Genomic DNA, 22,982 nt, shown 5'->3' on the forward strand with positions numbered 1-22,982 from the left:
CACATACTTGAGCTAGAATTGTAAGCTCCTTAAAGACATGGTTTCTGTCCTTCTTTGTGCAGATAATGGTAGAAGAGTACGTATTTGTTGCCTAAAGTCAGTATTTCTAGTTTTGAGTAGTTTATGTTGTTCATCTACATTCTGGCCACTGCCCAATAACTCTGATTTCTAGAACTACAATTTCTGTTTAGCATCAGGATTCTTTCGATTGCAAATAGCAGATACCTGACCTAAACAGACTTCATTTAAAAAGTTAAGGAATTGTCTTATTTAATACTAAGCCCAGCGACCTCACTGGCTTCAAGCAGTTATTTCAGTAGTTAATAGTGTGGTCAATTTCCAGTTTCTTTCCCTTCATCTTTTGGCTCTTCTTAAGCTGTTGCTTTCCTCTCTTGGGACAAGCAGTCTCATGGTCCCCACATGCCTGCCCCTTGCTGTTGTGGCCACTCCCTTTCTTTTTCATGAACTTTGACAGGGAGAAAAACTGAGTCTTGGACATGTACTTTGAACTCTGGATAAAGCTTTGCCTGAAGCTAGACGGACAACTAATTATCCTCTTTTGATTAATCCAGTTTTGGTTCTGATCTTCTATGTTGTTTACAACGTAAAGGTTTCCTATAAGTCTCTATGACTCTTTGTCCTTTCCTGAGACTGCCCAGGGAGTTACAGCCTCTGGTGTTAGGTCTGGTTTGGAGAATGTATTGTTTGAGAAATATTTCTGCTTCCTTTCCCCATTTTGTATTATACTTCAGATAATGGAATGGTTTTGAAGCTTTAGCCAAGAGCATCCAGATCCATTTTTCTCTCTTTTTCTCACTTTTACTTTTTACCCCCAAGCCCATGAAACATGGTGTAATGAGGTTCTCCTGTGTATGTGGATATTTATATGTTAAATTTTTTTTTTTTTTTTTTCAGACGCTCAATCTGAAAGCTGACAGAGCCAGACATCATGTTGAAAGGCTTTAGATTTTTCGGTAAAGGGTTAGCAATATTTCTCCTGAAACCCCAGATAATTTATAATTAATTTTAGAATTCATCTGTGTCAAGGGACTACATTTGTCCTGAATTGCTTGTTTTGAGGCATCTGAGAGCAGGCTCCAGCTTCTTATAGACTCTGAGCTGGGACTGATTTGGTACTCCCCGGTGTCCCCCGCCCTTCAAACTTCTCTGAATTCATTTCTTCAGACCATTCATTCCTCAGTGGCTGGGAAGGAGTTTGCTCTCTGTCAGCCCCAGGCTTGACTGCTCATTCCTCACGACCAACCAAGGACTGTGTCTCTAAGTTGTAGAAATCTTCCGTGGCTTCTCCTTGGCTAACCCTCCTTTCCTAGGGAGATGCTCTTGAGGAGTGTTTCCCAAATGTTCTCTGGCTTATGCCATTCGCCATCACAGTGGAAACCAATCCAGAAAAAGTATGCAAAGACTGCCCATAGAAGTGTCTACCTTTCAGGGGGACCACTCTGAACAACGCATCTGAGCTATGAAAAAGTCGTTAGTGTCCCATCATTGCCCTCAGTCTTAAATTGCTTACCATGGTTCGCAAAGCCATCCATGTCCTGGCCTCTGCCCACCTCTCCAAACTCTTCGCTTGCAATTCCGTGTCCTTCATTTGATACGTTGCAGCTCAGAATTGCACCCATCTTGTACATCCATCATGCCTTATCCCTCCCAGAATGTATCTTCCCAACCTCACATCTTCCCCTCCCCGCTCTGACCCTCTCCCTTTTCCAAGACAGATTCTCCATCCCAGACACTGCAGTGTCACAGATCAGCACGGGACAGAGAAAGCACCATGAGCTTTTGTATACCAGCTGACTAGCTGCAACTTCTGGGTTTCTCCTGCCTCAAGATCTAGGACGTGGATAGGAAGGAAGGGACCTGCTGCTTAAGCCCTTCTGGGGGTGGGGTTAAGGAAACAGAATATAATTGCCAAGGCCCGAGTCTTAGAAATCTTAGTACTTGGCCAAAGGAATAGAGAATAGGAAATATATTTGATGGCATTTCTCTTTCACCCAATGGGAATTAATTGTTCAAAACCTAGTTAGCATAAAAGAATCAAATTGGCTAATTTGGGAGGGGGGATGTTTTAGAATTTTAAACTTGACGTTTACACTTAGCATTCTTTCGTATTTTGTCACGTCTTTGACTTCTTGAACGGTTTGGCTGGTGGGAGCCAGGAATGCATGAGACACGAGACACTTGCAATCCTCTCAGCGTTCCTGGGGTTTGAAGGCAAGTAGGAGCCGATTGCCTCTGCTTGTTTCCAGAATAACATGAGGCAGAGTAATCAGCTGCAGTTGCTATAGATAATTACGAGTTGATTTTATGGAGTAAGTGAGCAACGCTATACTTACACAGTAAAAAATTTATCAGACACAGAGCTTCCCTCCCTCCTCCGGACCCAGCCCAAGGGGGAAACAAACCTTCCAAGAAAACCTTATTTTAATGAGCACATTTCAGAGGTGCTGGATTTATGGGAGACATCAGGAAACACCGATTGCAATGACTGTCTCTGTTTGTCGTTCAAGACTTTATTGGTGCCATACTGGGACGAGTGGGGGATGGCAGAGAGAGGGGAGAGTTGTCACCTAGCCCATTAGCCTACAAAGACCACCACTTAGAAGAATAGCCATATTCACTGGCTTGAAGCCACTATAGCGTCATTGTCACTGTAGTTTAAAAATCATTTCTTTTTAAAGTTCAGTCATAGTGGATTTCATGAGAGAGAGAGAGAGAGACAGAATATCAGTATTCTTTTGCTAAATGGGTCTGGTTATCAAATAATTTAGCATTAATTACTTTATTATGTCGTATGCTGGTATTCATCACGTGACATCATCATTATTTTATAAAGCCTGGCTTCCTCACTAACGCGCACAGTAGACAATCTCTATCAAATCACAGATATCAAGACTCCAGAGCAGGGGTTGGCAAACATTTCTGAATACGGGGCTGGCCAGATGATGAATATTTTCGGCTTCGTGGGCCTTATGCTCTGTGTCTTTGCTACTCAGCCTTGCTGTTTTAGGTGAAAGCAGCCTCGGACTGCTGTGTGAATGAATGGGCTGTGACTGTGTTCCAGTTACTTTAAGCAGGTGATGGGCCTGGTTTGCCTGTGGGCTAGAACAAAGTTCAGAGACTTGTAAATGGCTGTAGGGGCCAGGCAGCTACTGCAAATGGGCGAAATGGCTGACGGGGACTGCCACTAGTAGAGAGGACATGCCTTGTCTCAAAGGGGCAGTTACTTCTTCGCCTGTGACTGCCTCAGTGATACCAGATCGTGTAATTCAACAATAGCTGGACGTTCGTATTTTTATGCAAAGCACTTGTATCAGTTGGCAGCTAACTTAGTTTTGTTTACAATTTTTTTGATGTTTATTATTTATTTTTGAGAGAGAAACAGAGCATGAGCCGGGGAGGGGGCAGAGAGAGAAGGAGACAGAATCTGAAGCAGGCTCCAGGCCCTGAGGTGGCAGCACAGATCCCAAAGTGGAGCTCGAACCCACGAACTGTGAGCCCAAGTCAGACGCTTAACCAGCTGAGCCACCCAAGCTCCCGCTAACTTGGTTTGGTTAAGAAGATGTCGTGCAGGTCAAGTTGTAAGGGTCAAGAGCCCTTTTGTGGGCTCTTTTCTGGTCCATGAGCTCTAGCTTTCTAGCAAATTCTAGAATTTTCAGGTGTAACTATTATGTATAAATAAGACATGCCTAGAGAGCGCCATCAGACGTGTATAGCAAATAATCTGTCTCTGCTGCTGCTAACGACCCCTTCTAGTGCCAGTGACAGACATCAGTAATTGATTATACCACTCTTTCTGCTGAGCTTGGAGAGAAATTCAGAATAATTCTGTACCAGGGGTCACAAAAGCCACAACCGATGAATTAGTTGTGTCCTCTGATATGTAAGATATTTGTCATTCCTGTTCTAGAGGGTTCTCTTTTAAATGGTTTTGGGATTACCCTAGAAAAATGGCTTTAGACTTTTTACTATATGACTTTATTCGTAAAGAAAACTAGCTTAGAGTTGCTCCTAAGCACAGAATGCTTGAGAAGACATTTATCAGAAATAACAAATAGGAAAACAAGATAAGATTCTGTTCTTATGGCAGTATCAGATTTTAAATTTTTTTTTTTCAACGTTTATTTATTTTTGGGACAGAGAGAGACAGAGCATGAACGGGGGAGGGGCAGAGAGAGAGGGAGACACAGAATCGGAAACAGGCTCCAGGCTCTGAGCCATCAGCCCAGAGCCCGACGCGGGGCTCGAACTCACGGACCGCGAGATCGTGACCTGGCTGAAGTCGGACGCTTAACTGACTGCGCCACCCAGGCGCCCCAGTATCAGATTTTAGATTCAGACTTAAGGAATTGAAGAATATCTAGAGCTGGATGGGCCCTTGGAGGTCATTTAGTCGCATTCCTTCCTTGAAGTTGGATTTCTGGTCCGGTTTCTTTCCCCACCATTCTGCAGAGTAATGTGAATTAATAAGTATAAAGGGGATTTCTTCCCCTTTCCCCCTTCTTTCACGGCCTTTGACCCTTGTGCACAGTTACCGCAGAGTGGGGTGTTCAGAACGAGGAATTTCTGTGGATGGGTCCGTGCCCTCTGGGATGCATGTACTTTTGGGCTGTGGATGTGACACGCACCTGATGCAGCCGGCGTGAAACCCGCTTTATTGCCCATTGTGACCACATGAAACTTGGCATCTTTTTGTCTTCCTGCATCGTTTCCTCCTCTACCCGCTGAGAGACTGTACTTGTCTTTCACATTCGATCTTCTCCAAGAATTCTGCTCTACCCATTCTAACCCTCACCGAGCCCGTCTCTTCTCTCAATTTCTTCACTGTTAAGAACAGTACTAAGTTAGCAGCACCACACTCTATTATGTTATTTGGTTTAATTCGTAGTGTTTCCTACTCCCCCCACCCCGGAATTAACATTTTTTTCCCTGCCTTCTAGTCCAGTAAGGATTGTGAATGGTGTGAACTGAAAAAGCATTTTTTAAAAAACTTGTTTTAATGTTTATTTATTTTTGAGAGACTGAGAGAGACAGAGCGCGAGTGGGGGAGGGGCAGAGAGAGAGGGAGACGCAGGATCTGAAACAGGCTCCGGGCTCTGAGTGGTGAGCACAGACCCTGATGTGGGGCTCGAACCCATGAACTGTGAGATCATGACCTGAGCCGAAGGCAGAAGCTCAACCTGCTGAGCCACTCAGGCGCCCCTGCATTTTGTTTTTTAAGTAAGCACTTAAGTACAGCCATTCACTGAATGCCTTCTACTTGCTACTTAGTAGGGCTCTAAATGCAGATGAAACAGGAAATTGGACCCTCCCCTTGAAGACCAGAGACTGGTGTCTAATGGAATTTAAAACGTCCTTTGAACATTTACAACTTCACTAGAAAGAAAGCTCCACTAGGGCAAAGCTCTTTGACTCATTCGTTGATAGATCTCAAGTGCCCGGGTCAGTGCCTCATGTATAATAAGTGCTCAATAAATATTTCTTAAATGAACTTTTATACGTTTTTATATAGGGCCATCCCTGCAGGACTGTTCATGTAGGCAGATTATATTCCTTGCCTTTCACTTCGTTTATGTGTTTCTCCCCTCCTGGACCCCAGCCACGTAGTTTTCCCAGCCACATGTAGAAATAAATCTTGAGTATCCTTCTAGAAATATTACCTGTACATGTATACACACGTGTGTGTATGTGTTTGTATTTTACACAAACTGTGGCCTGTCAGTTTCTTTCCCTTAAAAATGTATCACATGGTTCTGTGTCAGTGCATAGTCATTTTACTTTTAGTGGCTACAGAATATTTTATTGCCTGGACATTTCATAATTCATTTAGCCAGAAACTTATTGATGGATATTTGGGTTATTTCTGATCTTTGGCTTTTCTAAATGGTGGTACAGTACGCATCCTTGCTCTAAAGTCATTTTGCAGCCTTTGCAGGTAGGGATTTGAGGATACATTTCTGAAAGTGGAGTTGCGGAATTCCTAGAAGTTCAAAGTGTTGAAGCATTTGTAATTTTGATGAGGATTGCCAGATTTTTCTCTACAGAGAGTGTGAATATGCCATTTTGCTATACTCTTACTGATACCATATTTTATCAAAGTGTTTGATCTTTTCTGATCTGATTAAGTTACCAAATATCTGTTGTGGCTTTAATTTGCATTTCTCTTATATGAATAAGTTTGTACATCTCTTAAATATCTACACACTTACTTCCTTTTACGTGTTCTGTCTTCATAACTTTGGTCTGTTTTTCTGTTTGATTATTGATCTTTATCTTATTGATGTGCAGGAGCTCTTTATGCATTAAAAAAATTCCCTGGCTATGCTTGCTTGTTTATATTTCCATGTGATTTGTCGAATCAGCTTGTCTAGTTACCAGCGCCACTTAACTAAAAATCCGTCCTGTTGGTATTTCTATTAGGTTTGTGTTATAGATGAATTTAGGGAGAACGGACATTCCCATGGTGTTCAGTTTTATTTCCCCAGAACATAATAACATCTTTACATTTGTTTAAATTTTCTTTTGTGTCCTTCAATAATATTAAAAAAAATTTTTTTTCTTATAGACAGTATACACATTTAAGAATCTTGCTGGATGTTTTAATATGCACACATTTGTAACTAGCGTTTTTCTTAATTTGACTATCACTTGGGATATATGTTTCCTGGTTGATTTGCACACAAATAATAACATTATTTGTAAAAATGCACTTTTTCTTCTAAAAAAAATCTTTTACTTCTTTGTTTTCTTTTGGTCTAATTAGGGCTCCTCTGTTAGGCAACTCCAGAGAGCACCCTTGTGTTGGTCATTCCTTCCAAAATAGTGATGAGTTATTGTGCTGATAAAGGACATTGTTTCCTAATTCTTAACTTTGGGAATACTTTTAATGTTTCCCTATTAATATATGATGCTGGCTTTGATTGAGAGAGGTCTGTATTTATCGTGTTAAGGAACTGGCCACTCATTTTATTGATATTTTGGGTTTTTTTTTTTTAATTTTTTTTTTTTCCAACGTTTATTTATTTTTGGGACAGAGAGAGACAGAGCATGAACGGGGGAGGGGCAGAGAGAGAGGGAGACACAGAATCGGAAACAGGCTCCAGGCTCTGAGCCATCAGCCCAGAGCCTGACGCGGGGCTCGAACTCATGGACCGCGAGATCGTGACCTGGCTGAAGTCGGACGCTTAACCGACTGCGCCACCCAGGCGCCCCGATATTTTGGTTTTGAAAGGATGTGTTTTATTGAATACTTTGTGTGTGTCTGGTGACTCTTTGTTTTCACCTATGAATATGATAAATTTTAAGTATAACACTTTGCATATTGAGCTATCCTTGTATTCCTGTGATAAGTTCAATTTGGTCATGGAATGTTATTCTTTTACTATGCTGCTAGATTTAATTCTATTTCCCTATATTTAGGAGTTGTGCATTGGTTCTCAGATGTGAGATCTGTGTGTGTATGTATGTGTGTGTATGTGTTTTCTTTTTGGGTTTTGATACATATTATCCTATCTTCACGAAAAGAATTCAGAAACTTTTCTTTTTCTATGCTCTTAAACAATTTAAAGTATATTGAAATAACCCATTCCTTACTTGTTTGGTAGAATTCTTTGAAATTCTTGACACATATGTTTTCCTAAGTGGTAGTTCTCTGACTTTGTACCTTTTATGGTTTTGTTAACTTTTCGACCCCTTCTGGGGTTGATTTTGGTAGTTAATATCTTCCTTAAAATCTATCCATTTGATCCACATTGTCTAATTTATTTGCATGGAATTAATAAAATAGTCTTTTATTCTCCTTGGTATCTGGGGTTATTCCCTTATCATTTAAAGATATTTTCTGAGTAAAAAATAAAGGACATGTTAAAGATATTCTAAAGAATGTTTTTTTAAGAGACGTAAAAGGAGGATATAGTTCACTTACTATGCATATTTTATTAAAACTTAATTATTCCTGAGATCACGTTTATAAAGCCCAGAAGTTGAGATGAAACATTTCCTTCCTGATCCCTCTCTTCTCTTTTTGACAGGCCCTGAAGAGGAGAGTGAGGATGATCCCCAGCTTGAAGGCAGAGATCCTGATACTTGGCATGTTGGTTTTAAGATCTCGTGGGACATAGAGACACCTGGTCTGGCAATACCCCTTCACCAAGGAGACTGCTATTTTATGCTTGGTAATTAGGAGGGTCAAAACTATATTGATGCTCTGGTGTCTAAATTTTAGACTGTTGGCTACCTATTTTGAATGTGTCTTTTGGAATAAGCTTTGCAGGTATTTTATAGTGATAATGAATCTTCTACATGTCACTAGTTTTTTTTCTGTTTGTTTTTATTTCCTTATTCTTTTTTAGCTATCGCTCATTTTTAAAAGCTGCTTTTTTTTTTTTTTTTTCCTCTTCCCATTCTGATTGTTTTTGGTTTCCCAAATGTGCTAAAACAGTTTTCAGGACTTTCCCTGAGTTACTCCATCATCCAAATCAACTTATCAGTGTGAAGTATTCAAATTATTTCCCTCTCCACACTGGGAGTGGAGGCTACTTAAAATGATTTCCCTGTCTGTATAAGTTCTTAGTGAAAGTTTTTTTTCTAGTTCTGAATTTAGTTTCTTCTCAGGAGCAGCTGACCTGACAATGTGGCCTTTCTGTGCACTTGTCTTTGAGTTCTTTGGGGGGGGCAGCATCTCAGGCTTAGGCTAACCGGAGAAGCTGCAGGATTTGAGCAGCTTTGGCTCTCAGTTCTTCGTGTTTTTTTTTTTTTTTTTTTTGGATTTTCTGCTTGTCTTCCAATGCATTGCATGTAAACTGTATCCTTCTATACTCACAAAGCTTCCCTGGGTTTATTCTGTCACTGGCTTTAGCTCCTGATTATCTAAGGTTTATCTCACTCTTACCTGCCTGGGGGAATCTACTCATGTATTGACTTTAGAGCTGGGGAGCCCCAAGGCTCAAAGCCGATATTTATGATAAGAGTTGCTTCTCAATCAATTGAGTATTTATAGAGGGCCCGTGATGTCCTCCATGCTGGGTAAGGTTCTGGAGGAGATGCTGGAAGTAGGTAAAACTTGGTCCTTGCCTTCTGGAAATTCAGAGTTTGGATTAGCTCTTTAGGGCATTACCTCATTAAGCATTCTCCAAATTTCAGGCATCTACACATCAACTTCAAGATTCTTGCCATATCCCTGTGCTACCTGTACTATTACTTATGTAATATTTTTCTCTCAATAGGTTCACTTTCTTTGTTTCACTGAGATGGGTTCATTTTATTTTATTTTTTTTAATTTTTTTTTTTCAACGTTTATTTATTTTTGGGACAGAGAGAGACAGCGCATGAACGGGGGAGGGGCAGAGAGAGAGGGAGACACAGCATCGGAAACAGGCTCCAGGCTCTGAGCCATCATTCCAGAGCCCGATGCGGGGCTCGAACTCACGGACCGCGAGATCGTGACCTGGCTGAAGTCGGACGCTTAACCGACTGCGCCACCCAGGCGCCCCCGAGATGGGTTCATTTTCGAAGGAGATTCTCTATCACTATCTTAAGTGGAAGACCAGTATCACTTGGCATAATTAGAAGAGGTTTATAAATATGGAAAGTAAAGCAGTATTAAGTGCCTGCTGCCTTTGGTTGCTGCAGATCCTGAATCTGAGTCCTGTTCTGTCTTTATGAAAAAGGGACACGTGTAACTGTTAGAAACGTGTTAACTGTACAATGGTACCAATCTGGGACTTTCTCCTTGTCAGCAGCAAGATGGGAAGGTCATTATGTAGAGAATGACTTTTCCGTGGTGCGTGATTTGCTGGTGCTTAATGCTGTGTCCCTTCACCTCTTCTCATGGGGTGATTCCCACATTTGCCCAACACTGATCGAAGTAAGCCCTAAATCTCTTCCCTGCCGTTTGCATGTTGCTTTATAATTTACAAATCAGTTTCACTTAAGAGTCTCAATCACTCTCTGAACAAGTTTGTGAGGGAGATTGTATAGAGATTGTTCTTTTTTTTTTTTTTTTTTTTTATGTTTATTTATTTTTGAGACAGAGAGAGACAGAGCATGAACGGGGGAGGGTCAGAGAGAGGGAGACACAGAATCTGAAACAGGCTCCAGGCTCTGAGCTGTCAGCACAGAGCCTGACGTGGGGCTCGAACTCACGGACTGCGAGATCATGACCCGAGCCGAAGTCGGCCGCTTAACCGACTGAGCCACCCAGGTGCCCCGAGATTGTTCTTTTCTTAAGCATTGGCCTAACGTCACTGGGTTGATAAAAGGTACCAGGATAGTTTGCAGGTTGCATATACGGTGCTCTTCCTGCTCTAAAAGGGACAATTTAGTCTCAATCCCAATACACTGAAATCTCTATGTGGGCACATTTTTAGGCTGAAGGTCAGCTCTTACTGAGAGAGTCTCCCCTGCTTGCCTCAGGAACTGAGTTTCTAGTTTGAAGTCTCTGCCCCATCGACAAGCATCATTTGTAGGTAACAGATTATTCCTCATTTTTAATGTACAACCCACACATGGGTATTTACCTTGAGTATACATGGGTTTTGGTTTCAGCCAATAAACCACTTTCCTCTGGATGCTTTTGTTCACGAGTTTCTATTCGCAGTTTGTATCTTTAAAGGAAGTGAGAGTCAGTTGGGGCCGTTTTAAATTGCCATATTAATTTTCTGCATTTAGAAATGGTAAAGATACATTTTAAAAGTTCAGCTAGCTTCCATGTATTTAAGAACAATCTTGTGTGTTCTTTTCTGATTATGAAAGTAAAGTACATGTTCGTTGTAGAGAAAAGAAACACTGAAAGGTATGAGCGATAGAAGAATATAAAAATCAGGTTCATTGCTGTTTTCGTATATTCCTTTTCAGTCTCTTTTCTATACATACATGCATCTGGAAAAATAGTAGCATGGGAATGACAGCTACATTTAGTGGGGATTAATGACAGGTCAAGCATTCTTTTAACTGTCTCCATAGCCCTAAAAAGTAGATGTTAGTTATATAGGACAAGAAATGATTCAGGTTAAATTGATGTAGTGACATAGCCGTGGTTACACAGTTAGTAGGGCGCGTGGATTATAACTTGTCCTTTTATCCCATTTGGGCTCTGACACCCACATGAAGCCCGCCCTCCTCTCCCTCCTCACTGACCCCTGCTCTGGGCTCCTGGGCCCCCCTCTTGCTCCCTCATCAACGCCTATGCTTCACTTAAAGGCTTTAGGACTAGATTGTTCAGGAAGGAAAGAGAAGATGATGACAAGGGTGTTCTGGGTGCTTCCTCCTTTTCCTTTTCTTTGTAAAGTTCTGTTTCTCTTGCCCGGAAATAGATTATAATGAAAATATTAAGTAATTACATTGCCCCCTTTACCTATATGTTGTAATGAATATACATTTCAAATATACATTTGTCCCTTTAGCTATTGTAGGTGATAAACAGAAGTGAGTGTTATTATTTTATTTATTTTTATTTAAAAACAATTTTTTTTAATGTTTATTTATTTTTGAGACAGAGAGAGACAGACCATGAACGGGGGAGGGTCAGAGAGAGAGAGGGAGACACAGAATCCGAAGCAGGCTCCAGGCTCTGAGCTGTCAGCACAGAGCCCGACGCGGGGCTCGAACTCACGGACTGCGAGATCATGACCTGAGCCGAAGTGGGACGCTCAGCCGACTGAGCCACCCAGGCGCCCCACGTGTTATTATTTTATAGGAGCTGATACCCAAGACATAGTATCTATTCCTGATTTCCCGACTCCTGCCTTTAGCTCTAGGCGAAGTAGCTGGTACCCTATGGACCTGGGCCAGCCACAGCACAACGTACCCAAAGCGCGCCGTTAGAATATATTCACGTAGAATCCACTTATTCCTTATTATTTATCATTACTCAGTCAAATTCTTATTGTCTTGATTAAGAACGCATGTTCAGAATTTTCTACAAATGAACGTTCCCCCACCGCCTCTTAGGCAGCATAAAACAAAACTAAAAGCAGCCACGGCCTCTTGCTACCTTTTCTCTTCACTTTTTAAAATCCAAATCCTATACGGAGCCCTGCCGAGGGACCTCAGCCCTGTGCCGATATCTGAAATCTGAACTTCATAGCACTTATGAAAAGGAAACAGTTTAGCTCAATTTATAATAATATATTGGTCTGCAGAGGAAGTGCAGACTGAACCCTGCTGTCTCAAGCAAATACTCCAGGGGTGTCTGATGGGGAACGTGTCGGGTGCCTGTAATAAATCCACCGCCTGTGGAAGTGAGTGAAGGCCCTGCTGGCAGTGCCTGAGGACACGCTTAACTGGGGTTGTCACGGTTTACTTTTAAATTGGAATCTTTGCCCTAATCTCAGAGTTAGACATGACCAGATTTGCAAACAGATTTACAATTTTCACTAATTTTCCAACCAGGACTTCAAAACACACTTAGAGGGGGGACAAAAAAAACACACTCTGGTCTTTCTCAGGGTAGGATGATTTACTTTGCCACAGATGTTTTCCATAGACTGAATGTAACCAGGGCGTTAGGGACTTAAAAGTGGCTCGGAGACAAACTGCGGGTTTGTTTTTTGTAGAAAAGATTATACAGTTCAAGGGACATCAACCAAATTATGTTCATTAACCAGGAGCCGGGTGTGGAGATGGGATGTTTCGGGACAAAGGTGAGGGTGCTGGGTAAACATTTGGGGCAGACCTCCTCCCCTGCCCAACCCTTCATTTTTCCTTTTGTTTTGTACATGTTACTACTCATGACTCTGTTCTGTCTGGTCTCTTTATTTTTGTTTCCTTCAATCCAAACTCAATTTCATTTTCAAATAGCTATCTCCAAGCTTCAGTTACCAAGTGAAATTTCCATGGTGAAAAAAAAGAGAGAGAGAGAGAGAAAGAGAGAGAGAAAGCAACGTCAGTTGAAATGCACGCTGTTTCTTTTTCGTTTTTCTTTTTGGTTTTGCTTTACTTCACCAACAGTGTAGGGTAGAATGATGAAAAGGCCATTTCCTGTCAGGTGACCAGGTTCCAGACTCACTGCGGTGACTATTGGCTCTGCCTTGTTAGCGTTTGTCTGAGTCTCTGCCTCCCCTGGAAAACAAGGGCTTCGTGGTACCTGCCTCTCAGGGCCGGTGGGAGGCCAAAGAAGAAAGTGCTTTGTATGTGGGGGCCAACCAAGATTGGGAGCCGGGCCCTGGCGTTCCAGGAGAACCAGTGAGGCGGGCGGGTGACAGAAGAGCACAGAACGTTGTGTTCTTACCCTGCTTCATGCCCCGAGTTTTGCTAGCTTCGTACCTCCCTGTCCCATACCTATCTTTGCACATAAAGGACCTGCAAGACGGGGACAGCTCACCAACTGACCCTTGAGGGGGAGAAGAGTTGCCGTCTGGTCAGGGTCGAATCGGAGCTCTGTGGGAACCACGCTCTTGCCGTGGTTGAGGGCCGAGTTTACCTGTAGAGCCTGGTCAGTGGTGTTTTCCAGATCAGGTTCACCTTCTTTAAAATACCTCTGGCTTGGCATTTCACAGAGCACTGTGAACATCTGATGTGGTCTAACCCGAAAATGTACCATGCTTCTATTTTGGGCGTCAACATGAGCGCTCCAGTTGGAGTCTGTCGCTTCTAGCCTTCTAGAACAGAGGCTTCTAGGAGTTTAAAGCCTCTTAACTGGGGTTCCTCTGGGACTTAACTTGGAGACTGTGGTATCTTTGTAAGTCCTCCAGGTGTCCCTCAGTCCTGCCCCAATTTAGGCATTTTATTCAAAGGAAAAGGCTTTTGTTTTTTCTTCCTCTGACCCCATTCCCTTCCTCCCCCAACTCTTGACTGACCAACTGAAGTTAGAAAGTTCCTGTAATTTATGGCTTAATCATAAATTCTAAATAATTATACTTTATTACCTCTCATGGGCCTTGAAATGTAGGTGCTATGTTCTGCTTTCTGCCGAGGCAAGGGAATAATACAGAAACAGTAATAAATTATAACTTGAGGCTGCAGTCGGTAAGCTTGAGGAATTGCCATTTAAGTGGAAAGTGCTCGAACAGCCAAATGAGCACCTGTCATGTTTGTTTTCACTTTGAAAAGTAGAAACATGACAGTATAGTTTCAGCTGCTCATCCAATACGAACTCGTGGTGTTCTTCTTACCTTCTCAGCAAACTACATTATTTGCCCCTTGCTAGTCATGTTTTTGCAGGATGTATCTGTCCTCCTGAAACTTTCACTCTAAACCGTGCCCGCAAATGCTGACATTTTCAAACTTGTGCTTTTTGTCTTGATAGCCTGATTCTTTTGTATTCAGCAGAATTAGAGAGAGGGCCACTCTTGCGGAACTTACTCTGTGGATAGGATTCCTGGGTCCTTGAAAGGGTTTGTCTCTCACACTTTCTTATCATTTCCATTCTTTGTGCTTATTTTCGGTCATTGATGTCTTGAACTTTACCTGAAATGCATGAGCACCTACTGAGGGCCAGGTACTGTGCTAGAGGCTTTGATATATTTTCTTTCTTTCTTATAAGTAAGTCCATCAGGTGGGTAGTCCTCTCTCTCCAATCCCTATTTTTTGCCAGAAAAGAAAATTGATGGGGATTGCCTGCTAATGGGTATGTGGGTTTTGTATTTTTTTTAGGAGTCTGAAAATGCTTTAAAATTCATTTGTGGTGATGGTGGCACAATCCTGTGAACACACTAAAATACATTGAATCATATGCTTTCAATGAGTGAATTGTTTGGTATGTGAATTATATATCAATAAAGCTGTTTTATAAAAAGGAAATAGAGGCGTAAAGAGGCAAAATAGCTTCTTTAAGGTGACGTACCTAGTGAAGCTTGCGTTTGAATGCAGGTTTTTCTTTTATTTCTTAAAAAAATTTTTTTTAATGTTTATTTATTTTTGAGAGAGAGAGAGAGAGAGAGAGAGAGAGAGAGAGAGAGAGAGAGTGTGAGGGAGTGAGGGGCAGAGAGAAAGGGAGACACAGAATCCGAAGCAGGCTCCAGACTCTGAGCTGTCAGCATAGAGCCCGACGTGGGGCTCGGATCCATGCACTGTGAGTTCATGACCTGAGCTGAAGTTGGACCTACTGAGCCACCCAGATGCCCCTGAATGCAGGTTTTTCTGAGACCAAAGCTGTTCTTTCTTCTGCTGAATCATGCAACTCTACTAATTATGTAATCATGGGATCTTTCTTCTTTCGAAATGTGGAAAAAAGTAATTGAACCGATCAATACACATACCTTCTCATTGTAGAGGACTCAAATAGTATGGAATTATATAGACTAAAACTCGGAACTTCTTTTATTTTGCTGTCAGATCCTTTTGTCGACATTAACGTAAATATAGTTATGCCAATATATTTACATATATATTGCTGCTACGTTATTAAAAAAGCACACAAATGCAACCTTTTTATTCTAGTACTTGCTTTTTTTTTTTTTTCTTAATATATCCTGGAGATCTTTCCCTATCAGTACCTCATTCATATTATTATTGTTATTATAAAACAATATAAAACTAGGAAATAAAAATTCAAGCAGTTGAAGATGATCTAAAATGGAATGGAAAGGAAAAAACTCCCTGTCACCTGTCCCCAAATTTCATTTCTTCTTAAAAAAAATTTTTTTTGGGGGCGCCTGGGTGGCTCAGTGGGTTAAGCATCCGACTTCAGCCCGGGTCACGATCTCGCGGTCCGTGAGTTCGAGCCCCGCGTCGGGCTCTGGGCTGATGGCTCAGAGCCTGGAGCCTGCTACCGATTCTGTCTCCCTCTCTCTCTGCCCCTCCCCCATTCATGCTCTGTCTCTCTCTGTCTCAAAAATAAATAAAAACGTTAAAAAAATTTTTTTTTAAAAATTAAAAATTTTTGGGGCGCCTGGGTGGCGCAGTCGGTTAGGCGTCCGACTTCAGCCAGGTCACGATCTCGCGGTCCGTGAGTTCGAGCCCCGCGTCAGGCTCTGGGCTGATGGCTCAGAGCCTGGAGCCTGTTTCCGATTCTGTGTCTCCCTCTCTCTGCCCCTCCCCCGTTCATGCTCTGTCTCTCTCTGTCCCAAAAATAAATAAACGTTGAAAAAAAAAATAAAAAATAAAAAAATTAAAAAATTTTATTTTTATTTTTTTATTTTAGAGAGAGAGATAGTGCATGCAAGAAGGGGAGGGGCAGAGGGAGAGAAAGAGAAGTTCTTAAGTAGGCTCCACATTCAGCATGGGCCCCAACATGAAGCTCGGTCTCACGACTCTGGGATCATGACCTGAGCGGAAATCAGGAGTTGGACACTCAACTTACTCAGCCACCCAGATGTTTCCCCCAAGTTCCATGTCTTAAAAGTGACCACTTTTTAGCATATTTGCATTTTATTCTTTAAGTGATTACCTCCTTCACTTTTATTTTATTTATTTATTTATTTATTTTATTTAAAAAAAGTTTTAAAAAATGTTTATTTATTTTTGAAGGCGAGAGAGAGACACAGTGTGCGGGGGGGCGGGGGTACAGACAGAGAGGGAGACACAGAATCCGAAGCAGGCTCCAGGCCGTCAGCACAGAGCCCGATGCAGGGCTCGAACCCACAAACCATGAGATCATGACCTGAGCCAAAGTCGGACGCTCAACCGACTGAGCCACCCAGGCACCCCACCTCCTTAACTTTTAAACACTTGCTTAATACTTCTCTCTCTTCATCCAGCAAATTGAGGCACTGGCTGTCCCTCCATTAAGAAAACTGTGAAGAAAAAAGAAAAATGGGGAAGTGGCTTTCTTAAACTCCCTCACTTTGCTGAGTTTTATTACATAGCATTTACTTGTGTGTGTGTGTGTGTGTGTGTGTGTGTGTGTGTGTGTCTTTGTAGTTGATTACTTTATAACCAATATGTAGATACACTCTTGACTTTTAGAATGTAAAATGGGGGGGTGTAAGTTCCCTTTGAGCCATATCATTACTCTGACATCATTAAGGTTTGTTATCGTTTACACACTAATCTATAATTTTGATAAGATGACTATGCTTTCTCTGTACACTGAATCTGAAATTTGAAAGCCGGTACATACCAGTGCTTATGTGTCCCTTATTGTAGAACCAAATAAAGTGACTGGATCCCATAAATAGAATGTGGAGTCCACAGCCATCCCTGACGTTGTTCCATTGAAAGGGAATGTTACAAATGTCAGGTCAAGATTTTATACTTCATCAAAGACCCAGAATTGTGCTCCATTTTAGCCTACTTTGTATTTGAACCATGGCTTTCTTGTGTGGCTCTCACTCTCCGCCTGGAATTCACAATTGCCTTTCCTGATTCTTATTGAAAGAATAACCATGCCATAGTGCTATCTCTGTGTCACTTGATGTTTTGTCTTACTACCAATTTCATGTTTTGATAAATACTGACTTCTTCCAGTTATCATACTGAGATTTCCTGTCATCATACTGAGATTTCTCCTCCTTGCAGTCCTTCGCTATTCCATTTTTTAAAATCTGGATCTTAAGTCTTTCTCTTACTTGGAATTTTCTAAAAATGTCTTCTATCTACCCTCTTTCAGGTTTCTAAAAATGTGTAACCTCTGTGTCACCTAACACAGTACTGTGAACATGGTAGGTGCTTTAATAAATGATTATTGAGTTAATGAGTGAATGAATAAACCAAGGATTGGTTCCTCCACCTCTACGCCATTTCATGGCAACCATGGGCAAAAGGAAATATATAACGTGTCCTAGAAAACTCCTGATTGGAAAGTTTTTGAAGTCCCTCCCCAAAATAGGTGGCCATTCATTTAATACTTGGGGATCTCCAAGAGAGAGCTTTTAGAATCTTCCATGGTAGTCCATTCCTTCGGTGACCCACGCTTTGCTTTCTAATATCTAGTCCAAGTGACCATGTGATATCAGAATTGTCCAAATTGATGCAGTGTTCAAATCAATTTGTACATTCTCTTCCAGATCTTTTATTAAAAAAAAAAAAAATACTAGTAAAGACAACAGAAATGTGTTGGTTTCTTTTAAGCTGAGGATAGATGTGTTACTGTGAGTTTTGAGATCCTTGTATTTTTTCATATTTTATGCAGTCAGAGTCATGTTGTGGGTGAATCTGCATCTGGGTTAGTTGGGTGGAATTTTTCCTTTTGGTTGGCAATCTTAATATGCCTTCTTTTGCTCTCTGTCTATATAACATAACTCCTAAAAGCATGAATTGTGGGAAAAAAATTTCAGACTTTTAATTTGATTGCATATCCTATGTGCATTCTTTCAACGTTTATTTATTTTTGGGACAGAGAGAGACAGAGCATGAATGGGGGAGGGGCAGAGAGAGAGGGAGACACAGAATCGGAAACAGGCTCCAGGCTCTGAGCCATCAGCCCAGAGCCTGACGCGGGGCTCGAACTCACGGACCGCGAGATCGTGACCCGGCTGAAGTCGGACGCTCAACCGACTGCGCCACCCAGGCGCCCCCATTCTTTGCCACTTCTGTAAAGATAGGAAGAATAGCCATAGAGGAAGTTTTTTAAAAATGTTTTTAATTTAAAATTTTAATTTTTAATTTGATTCTTGTTACAGGTTTCAGTTCAGGATCAGCCTAGGAATAAGTTTCACTTTCCTAAAAACAGTCAGTCCCTGAAGCAGATTTCTTCCATGATGGGATGTTTTCATTAAACTCTTCCTGTGCAATTATTCTTCTATCCATAAATATTTAAACTTTCAAAAAGGATCTAAATTATAGTCCTCAGTCAAATCATTGTCCTAAAATTCTCCCTTAAAATTGGTTTTGGCCCAAACATTTTTCCTTTTCTTTGTTCACACTGTTCCCTCCACCTTGTGTTTTTCTCCCCATCTATGTATATGTATAACACTTATTTAGGATGATGTTAAAAACTTAATACCACAATGGCAGGGGCACCGACCAATCAGTGTGGATGCCATAATTCTTTTTTCCCTCTGGACTGTAAAGATTGGCATAGAGGTCTTATCTACTGGAGTTAAGTTTTTTTTTTGAGCGCCAGTACTATTGTGATATATATTCTTGCACTACACAGAGCACTTAGTGCCTTGTACGTAACAGGAACTTACCGTATATTTGGAGAGAACATCCTTTTTTCCTCCCGAGGTTTTAACCAGAAACCACAGCCATCTTTCTCAGTTGCCAGGGGAGAATTAGATGTGAGATAGGAATGAGTCAAGCGGGAAGGCAAAAGGTATATGGAGGCACAGAGCCAAGAGGTTTAAGTGGCTGGTTCTGTCTCATTGATTAACTTTATTTGGGCAATTCCAGTCCCCGCCGTTCACTGAAGCAGCGGACAGAAGTGATGGGTCTGCATATTCGGAAGGGGAAAAAGAAGAAAACTACTTCATTCAAGTTTTCCGTCCACCTGACCTCCGTCCCTTCTCATCTTTCTATTTCCCCAAGCCTCTGCCCTCCAGTTTGTCAGGAAGTGTTACAATCTGGAAGATTAAAGGCAGGCCTTGCCAAAGTGGGATTAAAGTTCATTTTGCGTATTTAGAAAGTGAACAAGAATGATTAACCTCCAGAATCTATTCTCTTTTCAAGCCAACAACAAACTGAGCATTCCATAAAAGTTAATTTAGAAACAAGAGGGGGAAAGTCGCATATCCCGAGGCCATCTTCACCTCTGTGCTTGTTTTTATAGAAGAATTTTCACTCCCAGGGAAGATTGTATGTGGGGGAAGGTTTCCAAAACTAACCAAAGCTCATACCGCCTTCACTGATGGCTGTGTGCCATGCTTTTCGTTTGGGGAATGAATGCCTCTTTTCTGAGGATCTCCTCATTGAATGTTATCTGTGGGATCTTTCAAAAAATAATGATACTTATTGTTTTCTTTTTTATTGCTACGTACAAAAGTAGTAATGTATGCCTTCCAAAGATGCCGTCTTAGGATGTAGTCCGATTCCAGAGATAAATAAATATGAAGAAAAAAACGTACACCACGGAATTGATAAAATGTAGTGTATGTTCACTTTAAACAATTTACAAACTATAGGAATGTGCAAACAGATCATATTATCAGATCATATTATCCCCATGCAGAGATATTATTCACAACTATTTGGTCTAACTCCATCTAGTATTTCTTTCTATACTTGGAAATACATATAATTTTTTCTTTTTAGAAAATTAATATCGTGTTAGATATGATGTCTTTTACCCTTTCTTCAGTACTTTTGTATCTTGAGCATTTTTTCTTATTAAATATTCCTTGAAATGTGATTTTTAAAAATGGCTTATTTGTGACCCAGTATATGATCTATTCTTGAGAATGTTCCATATGCACATAAGAAGAATGTGTTTAGGATGAAATGTTCTGAATATATCTGTTAAGTCCATCTGGCCCAGTGTGTCATTCAAAGCCATGGTTTCCTTGTAGATTTTCTGCTTTGATGATCTGTCCATTGCTGTAAATCAATCAGCGTGATTCACCACATTAATAAAAGGATAAGAACCCTACGATCCTCTCAATAGACGCAGAAAAAGCATTTGACAAAATACAGTATCCTATCTTGATAAAAACCCTCAAGGGATAGAAGGAACAGACCTCAACATCATAAAGGCCACATATGAAAGACCCACAGCTAATATCATCCTCAATGCGGAAAAACTGAAAGCTTTCCCCCTAAGATCAGGAACATGACAGGCTGCCCACTCTCACCACTGTTGTTCAACACAGTACTAGAAGTAGTAGCCTCAGAAATTAGACAACACAAAGAAATACAAAGCATATAAATTGGCAAGGAAGAAGTCGAACTTTCACCCTTCGCAGATGACATGATACTCTACGTGGGAAATCCAAACGACCACAAAAAAACTGCTTGAATCTACACGTGAATTCAGCAGATTCACAGGGTATAAAATCCATGTACAGAAATCGGTTGTATTTCTATGCACCAATAACGAAGCAGCAGAAAGAGAAATCAAGGAATCAATCCAATTTACAAGTGCACCAAAAACCATAAGATACCTAGGAATAAACCTAGCCAAAGAAGTAAAAGATCTGTATGCTGAAAACTATAGAAGGCTTATGAAAGAAATTGAAGAAAACCCAAAGAAATGGAAAAACATTCTATGCTCGTGGATGGGAGGAGCAAATATTGTAAATGTCGATACTGCCCAGAGCAGTTTACACATTCAGTGCAATCAGATAACATCAAAATAATAAATAACACCATCAAAATAACACCAGCATTCTTCACAGAGCTAGAACCAACAATTGTAAAATTTGTATGGAACCAGAAAAGACCCCAAGTAGCCAAAGCCATGTTGAAAAAGAAAGCCAAAGCTGAAGGCATCACAATTCCAAACTTCAAGCTGTATTACAAAGCTGCAGTCATCAAGACAGTATGGTACAGGCACAAACACAGACACATAGATCAGTGGAACAGAATAGAGAACCCAAAACAGACCCTACATGGACAAAGCAGAAAGAATAACCAATGGAAAAAAGTCTCCTGAACAAATGGTACTGGGAAAACTGGACAGCAACATGTACAAGAATGAAACTGGACCACTTTCTTTCACCATATACAGAAATAAATTCAAAATGGATGAAGGACCTAAATGGAGACAGGAAACCATCAAAATCCTAAAGGAAACCATCAAAATCCTAAAGGGGAACACAGGCAGCAACCTCTTTGACCTTAGCTGTGGCAACTTCTTACTGGATGTGTTTCCAGAGGCAAGGGAAATGAAAGTGTAAATGAATTATTGAGACTTCATCAACATAAAAAAGCTTCTGCACAGCAAAGAAAATAATCAACAAAACTGAAAGGCAACTGATGGAATGGGAGAGGCGATATTTGCAAAAGGGTTAGTATCCAAAATATAAAGAACTTGTCAAACTCAACACCCAAAAAACAAATAATCCAGCGAAGAAATGGGCAGAAGACATGAATAGACACTGTTCCAAAGAAGGCATCTAGGTGGCTAACAGACACATGAAAAGATGTTCAACATTACTCATCATCAGAGAAATACAATTCAAAACCACAATGAGTTACCACCTCACACCTGTCAGAATGACTAAAATGAACTCAGGAAACAGCAGATGTTGGTGAGGATGCAGAGAAAGGGGAACCCTTTTGCACTGTCGGTGGGAATGCAAACTGGTGCAGCCACTCTGGAAAACAGTATGGAGGTTCCTCAAAAAATTAAAAAGAGAACTACCCTAGGACCCAGTAACTGCACTATTAGATACTTATCCAAAGGATACAAAAATGCTGATTCAAAGGGGCACATGCACCCCAATGTTTATAGCAGCGCTATCAGTAATAGCCAAATTATGGAAAGAGCCCAAACGTCCATCGACTGATGAATGGATAGAGAAGATATGGCATATAATATATATATATGGCGCGCGCACACACACACACACGCACACACACGCAATGGAATACCACTCAGCAATCAAACAGAATGAAATCTTGCCATTTGCAACAACATGGATGGAACTAGAGTGTGTTATGCTAAGCAAAATAAGTCAGAGAAAGACAGATATCATATGATTTCACTCGTATGTGGAATTTAAGAAACAAACAGATGAACCTATGTTCAGGGGGAGGGAAGGAAAAATAAGATAAAAATAGAGAGGGAGGCAAACCACAAGAGACTTATAAATACGGAGAACAAACTGAGGGTTGCTGGAAGGGAGTGAGTGGGAGGATGGGCTAAATGGGTGATGGGCATTTCGGAGGGCACTTGGTGGGATGAGCACTGGGTGTTATATATAAGTGATGAATCACTGGGTTCTACTCCTGAAACCAGTACTACACTGTATGTTAGCCACCTTGAATTTAAATAAATAAATTAAAGAAAGAATGAACGAAAATGGCTTAAATAGTAATCCCCTACTTTTGGTTGCTTAATTCATTTCTAGCGTTTTGACATCAAACATACTGCTCTCGTGAACATCTTTGTACATATATCTTTGCTGCTGTGATTTCTGTAGAAAAAATGATCAGTAGTGGAATACCTAGGTGAGATGAGAGTGCAGCTACTTTAAAACTGTACATGT

At 40.9% G+C, this 22,982-nt stretch overlaps 1 protein-coding gene across 5 annotated transcripts in view; it reads left to right on the top strand.

The window, feature by feature from the left end:
• FTO (FTO alpha-ketoglutarate dependent dioxygenase) overlaps positions 1–22,982 on the top strand; it is a 393,904-nt gene that overhangs the window by 137,184 nt on the left and 233,738 nt on the right. For all 5 annotated transcript variants that reach the window (XR_006702654.1, XM_045442778.1, XM_045442779.1 and 2 more), the window contains exon 4: positions 8,049–8,192. Coding sequence is in view for 4 of the 5 variants with exons in the window: in XM_045442778.1 (XP_045298734.1) it covers positions 8,049–8,192 (144 nt within the window). In the remaining variant the exon portion in view is untranslated. The remainder of the gene's footprint in view (positions 1–8,048; positions 8,193–22,982) is intronic.

The sequence above is a fragment of the Leopardus geoffroyi genome, chromosome E2 (assembly GCF_018350155.1).
Source record: "Leopardus geoffroyi isolate Oge1 chromosome E2, O.geoffroyi_Oge1_pat1.0, whole genome shotgun sequence".
Lineage (NCBI taxonomy): Eukaryota > Metazoa > Chordata > Mammalia > Carnivora > Felidae > Leopardus > Leopardus geoffroyi.